The 7,763-nt window shown below is 39.2% G+C and overlaps 1 protein-coding gene across 1 annotated transcript; it reads left to right on the top strand.

The window, feature by feature from the left end:
• Positions 1–792: 792 nt before the first annotated feature.
• Positions 793–7,597, top strand: LOC120719184 (glycerol-3-phosphate dehydrogenase [NAD(+)], cytoplasmic). Its single transcript, XM_040008207.1, has 8 exons — positions 793–918; positions 1,809–1,986; positions 2,192–2,332; positions 2,448–2,586; positions 2,823–2,935; positions 3,960–4,196; positions 5,666–5,772; positions 5,861–7,597. The coding sequence occupies exons 1-8, from the start codon at positions 875–877 to the stop codon at positions 5,955–5,957; spliced, it is 1,056 nt and encodes a 351-aa protein (XP_039864141.1). The 5' UTR covers positions 793–874; the 3' UTR covers positions 5,958–7,597.
• Positions 7,598–7,763: the final 166 nt, after the last annotated feature.

Below are 7,763 nucleotides of genomic sequence, written 5' to 3'. Positions count from 1 at the left end.
CCCCTCAGTCAAAATTTCAGGTATCTTAGTATCAAGTTAGATTATCAAGATAATCCACTGATTGCCTTGCTTTGATTGTTAATAACAAGGAGCTCAAGGAATGAAAACTTTAATATTTACTTCAATGTTTTTAAGCAACTGTTTTATGTAGTCAAAATAAAAAATCTTTTATATGGAAATGTTTTATCTGTGTGAATATAACTGTTAAATAATCACCTTGACATTACAATTTTATGTCCTGTTTAAACAAATGTTTTGTATCATTAATCCAGTAATTTATTTAAACTACAACTCCCAACACTTTTGTTTGTTTGTTTTACAGGAATTGGCAAAGCCCCCATATGTTATCATATGTCATTACAAGATTTGATTTAGTTGTAATCATTTAGTAATTGTTGCTAAGTTGGTAATTATTCGATAATTAACCATCTCGTTTTGTCAATTACAATTGTAAGATATGTCATTAATCTAAATCTACGTCTGGTGAGTATATATTACACATATACAGACAAGATAATGGTTTAGATTGTGTGTTAGTATGTCAGCATTGATCAGCATTGATCATCTATATAATTCAAACAACCATAGTTCAGGTTTTAAATTAAATAAAATCCGACAGCTTGGCCGCCTCTGGGTGAAAAGTCACTTGCACATGCAGATGATGTGAAACCATAAAGGCTGACATGGAGACTTTGGCCCCAGTCTAGCATGCTAGCCTCTGCTCTGATGGCCTTGGCCTTGCTTTAATGGGCGGGCCGGTGTCTCCCCTCGGGCAGACCAATAAAACCAGGGAGGCACTGTGTGTGTGTGTTGCATAACTGGACTGCAGTCAGTACGGGTTCACTCCACACACTCAGCGGTTTACCTCTTCACAATGGCAGCTCCGAAGAAAGTCTGCATCGTGGGCTCTGGAAACTGGCAAGTCGAAGTGTTGATGTTTTGAACCGTGCCCGGTTGTCTCATATGTGCGGTTATCCGCTGGACACGGTGCACAGTAACGTGCGGGAAGTTTGACCTGCTGTACCTGTAACTACCAGATAGGCTTCGTTAGCGGAGGCGACAGTTGGGTTTATCTCCGCGTGGAGTCACATGCTGACAAGCCGGCTTATAATCGCAGAAAACTGGCCACAAGTCTGGCAACATTACTGGGATTTTTGTCGTTAGCTTTAACGTGTCTGCCGCCTGTTAGCTCGCTCTTATTAGCGGTAGCAGAGACATCAGTAGCTGATGTCTCTGCTCCGTTTACCGGTCTAATAAATTAACGTTACCTCCCCAAAGAGATAAAAGATGATTTGACACGAAAAATAGATTTTTAAATCATCCTGTAAATTCGGTGTGTGGGTTCAGTTTATGAGCCGAATAAAAAATATTAAATTTTTACATTCTTCTTATACACACACTGTGGTTTTTGTAGTTGTAGCTCTTATTTTGGAAAGAAATTAAATATATGTCTATTTCTTTTTATTTCCGAATTCATGATTACCCCCCCAAATAATTAAAATCATTCCATAAACTGGTTATAAAGCCATAATAATTTTGCTGCTGCTTATGCTAAAATAAAATTGCAAGAATTCTCAATGGAGTTCGGTGTACACCCGTGGAAACAGTATGGAGGATTGGTGATTGCAGCATACCGTTATCAGCTTATCTCTGCGTACAGCTTTGCCGTCTTGCCCTGAAATATTAGTTAATGATCAAATAGGAATCATTACCTTTAATGATCACCCCATTAGATCACAGTGTGACTGAGTGAGAATATGGATTTTTCCCGTAAAATGAACACTGACTTGTAACTGTTAACCACGCAGGGGCTCAGCCATTGCCAAGATCGTGGGTGCCAATGCTGGTAAAAATGCAAAGTTCGACAATACTGTAAAAATGTGGGTGTTTGAGGAGACTGTGAATGGGCGCAAACTCACTGAAATAATCAACTCCGAGCACGAAAACGTCAAGTACCTTCCTGGACACAAGCTGCCAGCAAATGTGGTAAGAAAAATGTATTTTTTAAAAAACATTTTAGTGCCTGTTGTCTCATATATGTAAATAAGGTCCTTGAATAGATGCTTTGCAGCTGTTAGTTTTATAATAAGTTTAACAGCTGTAAGAGTGAGTGAGTTTTTTGAATGCAGCAGGTTCCTACTCTACAGTAAGTTGCCTCAGGCTTTAAAGACATGTCATCATCCCTTCTCAGCTGGCAGTGCCGGACTTGGTGGAGGCGTCCAGCGATGCAGACATTTTGGTGTTTGTGATCCCGCACCAGTTTGTGGGGAAAGTATGTGACACCATAAAAGGGAAGATAAAGAACGATGCACTGGGAATATCACTCATCAAGGTTTTTTTTTTTATTACTAGACATGGATTTTACACCTTTTATCTCCAAAATATTGCCAAGTTTATTCAGTGGTGTTTGATCCAGACACCAGCATGTTGTGCTTTTGTTCCCTCAGGGCGTAGACGAGGGTCCAGATGGACTCAAACTCATCTCTGACGTGATCCAGGAGAAGCTCGGTATCACCATGAGCGTGCTGATGGGTGCAAACATCGCCAATGAAGTTGCTGATGAGAAGTTTTGTGAGACAACCATTGGTTAGTTTTGTCCCTTTGTTGCGCTCAAATGGGCCCATTGTTGTTGAATTATTTTTGCACTTTAATTAAGAATTAAAGATCCAGATAAGCAGCTTTTAGCCTCAAAACGGGAAGCACATTTGTTTCGGTTAAAGCTTTGTGCGACCTCAGCGTTAGTTCTTTGGTTCAACGCGTGCTTCCATCATGTTCTTTTTACAGGGTTTACAGTCAGCATATATATTTCTTCTGGTTTACAGGCTGTAAGAATAAAAATCACGGTGCTCTCCTGAAGGAGCTCATGCAGACCAGCAACTTTCGAGTTACTGTAGTGGAGGAATACGATGTGGTGGAAATCTGCGGAGCCCTGAAGGTGAGCTCTCAGTGCAGAATTTGTCTGCTTGCAACACGATTACAAAACATGGACAGTCATCTTGATTTCAACACAGGTTTATTTATGGTATCAAGAACCAATGACTATTTTTGCACTCTCAGCAAAAGTCACACAAAACAGAGTAGAGGCATTTTATCCCTTGTCCCAGTTTTTTTTCCCCCCACAGAGTTCCTGTTTCACATGCGTGAGATTATAAAGTGAAGTGACACAGTACTTGTGAGTCACATAAGAAGCACGTGCCTCATAAAGACATGCTGATCGATGGGCACATCAGTACTGAAACTGAAAGCTGATGACCCCACAGAACAGTTAACAACAGATTCAGAAGATTTAGGTTAAAAATTAAACATCAACATTTATTTTTGTTGAAACCAAAGAATAGTGTTCTCTTCCTGCAGAGTTTGTGTGTTTGGATGTGTCACCATTGCAGACTCTCTCTCTCAGCATTATTAACATTTACCACACTGCCACACACAAACATGCTGTTTGCCCCACATTTAGTGTGCTGGGATCTAGTCACTCTGTTAATTAGGCAGTGAGGATCAGAGATCTCTGTAGACGTACGCAGTGAGACTTTAAACACTTCAAGTAAAGCTGCCCAAACAAAATGTCTAAGGACCCATTGTGAGCTTTGTGAAAGGGTTGGCTCTAACGAGACATTAATCTGAATGGTTGTTGAAAAGTCTGGAAGGATTTTTTTCTTAATGTGAACTCAAATATTTTGTTTTCGAAGAAATTTTACACACGTTATTGTAGGATGTGGATTCCCATGTTTTTAGAGAATTAGTTTGTTGGTGGTTGTGTTCTTTTTCTCTGCTTAATTTTCCTTTAATTAAAGAATAAATAAAAATATCATAGGAGAGGATAATGCCCAAGCATTCTCTCATTGCAACTTCTCAGATATGAGGCTTTGGAGCCTTTTTCTAGTCTGTTTTGTATAGAGTCAAATAAAAAAAAAAAAGTCATTATAATATATCCGATTATTTTTGTGTGTGTCCTACAGAACATTGTTGCGGTCGGAGCTGGTTTCTGTGACGGTCTGGGCTTTGGGGACAACACGAAGGCGGCAGTGATCAGGCTGGGCCTGATGGAGATGATTGCCTTCGCCCGTATTTTCTGCAAAGAAGGGCCCGTGTCCTCAGCAACCTTCCTTGAAAGCTGCGGCGTGGCCGACCTCATCACAACCTGCTACGGTGGACGTAACCGCAAAGTTGCTGAAGCTTTTGTGAGAACGGGGAAGGTACAAATTTTAAAGATATTTTATATATATATGTTCAATTACTGTATATATGTCATAGGCTCAGGCAGAAGCAATGCGTATATATTCCTGGCATATATTCTTCTCATTAAAGGCAGGAATACAAGAGGCAGTGAGGGGAGAGAGGAAAGTGTAGGGATCTGAGGTAGTTTGTGCCAAACTGTGACAGTTTTGGCAGCTGATTCTGGATTGAGTTGAGTTGTGGTGACGTGGTCCAAGGATTGGTCTAATAACAAAAACATCTCAAGTATCAAATTTGACTCAGAATTAAAATGTTAAATAATAAATTAAATCATTTAATATAATGTGAAGTTTTCCTGAAGGTTTATTGGTGATTATTATTGTGGTAGTTCCTGGAAATGTCAAAACTTGGGCACACTGATGAGTTCATGCCTTTTAATGTTTTTACTTGACATAGTGAAGTTATTAATACAAGAGAACTTGTATGTATAGTATATTAAAACGTAATTATGTTGCACCTAATGCTGACTGCACTAAAGATGGATCTCACCTCTTGGTCTGATGCTCCTGTGCAAGGAGTATAAAACTGCATTATTTCTAATGACCAGCAGAGGGCAGCAGCTGTGGTTACAAAGACTGTAGAGGTTGACACATACATAGTTTTCTTTTTTAGAACTGTGAGCGAGTTCATCTGCAAAATTAAAAAAAAAAAAAAAAACATTCTGGTCATTTTCTCTCCAATATTAATTACATCAACACCATGACACAATTAGAATGAGCACATTTTCTCAAATAATAAATACAAATGTGATTTTGTGTTAGTGCTGTTGTGATGCCCTGACTCTTTCTTCCCACAAATCTGGTCTCTGATGCAGTGTAGTGACCATCAGCTGTACTTCTCATAATGTATTGAGAGATACTTTGTGTGCACTATATATTGTCTACTAATACTCACTAAAGATTCAGAAACTGGTTTTAAAAAACACCAGCAAACTCTGCCTGAATTCTACAGTCATGCCAAAGACAACAGAGTCAGAAAGTGGTCAGAGGATTATTGTAAATGGGTGCAATGAACTTGCAATGTCATTGCCTTTGAAATGGCTTCTTTGAAGATGGGGACCAGGTCAGCGACATCATCTACAAAGTGGCACTGGTGTATTGAACCATTAATAAAATGACATTAACACAGAGCCACTGACGTAGCTGCTGCACAACAACAAGTTAGCTGAAAAATGACAAAGGTGCTTTGAAACCAGAGAACAACCAGTTGAGTCAAATCCCTTATTTTAAAGAGACGCATCGCAGACAAGTTCTGCTCTTCATTAATGGCAACAGACTCCATTGATTGCATCATGTTGGAAGTGTCCCTGCGTTTATAATTAAACTATAATTATTTCCGAGCTTTCGCCAATCTGAGCATCGGACGTGTACACCTTCTCTCATTTTAAACTCAAGAATATTCAGCATGTCTTGGTTCTTATCTCATTCAGTCCATCGAGGAACTGGAGAAAGAGATGCTGAATGGCCAGAAGCTGCAGGGACCAGCGACAGCAGCTGAGGTCTATCTCATCCTCAAGCACAAAAACATGGTCGACAAGTAAGACAGACTCACAGGTTCCATTTGCTTTGAAATGAAATCAGTTTGTTTCACTCCAGCACTCAACTATGCCTCCTCCTTCCTTTAGGTTTCCTCTGTTCAACGCAGTCTATCAGATCTGCTTCGAGAGCCACCCAGTCACAGAGTTCATAAGCTGTCTGCAGAACCACCCAGAACACATGTAAAGAGAACGAAAAAACCCCAAAACAAACAAAACTAAAGGTGCCTTCTTAACGGAGAACACGACCCCTTTCGCAGCCGTTCAGAAATCGATGGAGTAGGCTGCACCGGACACACCACAGCTGTCGTGCAAGGAAATGGTGCCAGCAAAGTGTGGCTCTTCAACTCCAATTCAGCAAATTCTGAAACCAGAACACTGAATTTCCAACATGTTAAAAGTACTTTTATTTCCTGACGTGTACTGAAACTTGAAGGATAACCAATTCATGTAATTGTCCACTACTTTTTGCTTAAGATGCATGCTTTTTATGTTTTAAAACTAATTAAATCTGTCAGTTTTTAAATCACAACACTAATACAGAAATTAACATTCACGACTTCAGAAAATGCAGGGCCATTGCCTGCCTTCTGGAGTGGGATTAATCTTTAATGTTTCCATCCAGTAAACACCTTTCCATCGCCACAAGTTATTTAATAATAGATGTATTACCTCATCTCGTCACGTCTCTGTATGCTTTAAGTGTCTTACATCATTCATTGACATCTGCTGCCTTGTACTGTAAGTGAAAAATACTGTCAATCGCACAAAAACTGTTTTTAAATGGAAAAAGCTAATGTGCCTTAAAATGCATGGTTCAAGTCTTTAGCTTTTGTTTGTGGTCTGACCAGAAAAAGTCAAAGGATAATTACGGTTTATTTCCGCTTGGCTTAAATTTCATTATGTCTGTATGGGTCGTGCTAACAAGATGGCTCCTTGAAGATGTATTATTGCATGAAGCTGCAGATCTCTACTGCAGTTAGTAAGCAGGTGTTGGACATAACTAGCCTGTCTTCGCCTTAGCTGTCTCAACAAATCCTAAAATCCTCCATCAAAGATAATGGACCTCACATCAGGCATAATCTGCTTTTATAATCAGACGTTTTTCATCAGGCGCTGCGTGTATGCCCCCATAAAAATTGGGAATTTAACATGTCAGCTCACTCTTCTCCACATAAAAATGGAGCAACGGAGTACTGCCTACTTAAGCCAAGAAGAACAGATCATTGAGATCATTGTTTAAAAATTAAAACAAAAAAATAATAATAATAATACACGCTGCAAAAAGGTGTGAAAGAAGTGCTGGCAGAAAGCACTTAAAGAGTGCTTAATTGTGAACTTCATGCATTTAAATGTGTTTCCTCTGCACTATGGGAGCTGGGACGGGCTCCAGCCCCACTCCAATGAGGAGAAGGGGTTAAGAAAAATGCCATTTAGTGAAGCGTGTCAAGGTTTAACACCATCCTGTAAATCATCAGACGTGGAATTAACGTGTGATAATTGCAAAGTATGATCAATTTTTGTATTTAGATAGTATTTAGATATATAGCTGGACTTCCAACAATGTCAATAAGGACCAAGCATAAATTAATTTATATTATTAGCTGAATACATATAAAATCCAGTGCTGTAGCTACATGGGGTTACCACAATGGCCACATCAATGAGGAAACATGCCAGGCTGAAATGAATCTGAATTAAGTCTTTAAACATCCGTCCGCTACGTCATTTGTAGCTGTGATCCTGCCTGACCCAGTTTTCACTCAGTTACTAATACATTTGAAATCATCAACATTTGTCTGTGAATAAATTAATTCTAGTATCAAATCATGGCTGGACTAATTTTTTTCATTTTCATTAGAAAGGAAACAATGAAATTTGAAATCGCAGTAGAAATTACAGCATTTGTTGTTATTCAATAAAAGGGTTGATTATTTTTCCCCACTTACAGGTTTAAACCTGTAGTTGCTCCATGGAGCTGTCCCTCCCCCGT

This window comes from Simochromis diagramma, unplaced genomic scaffold (assembly GCF_900408965.1).
Source record: "Simochromis diagramma unplaced genomic scaffold, fSimDia1.1 OVJJ01000545.1, whole genome shotgun sequence".
In the NCBI taxonomy this organism is placed as follows: Eukaryota; Metazoa; Chordata; class Actinopteri; order Cichliformes; family Cichlidae; genus Simochromis; species Simochromis diagramma.
The sequence above is the reverse complement of the archived record's forward strand: the minus strand, read 5'-3'. Positions and strand labels throughout refer to the sequence as shown.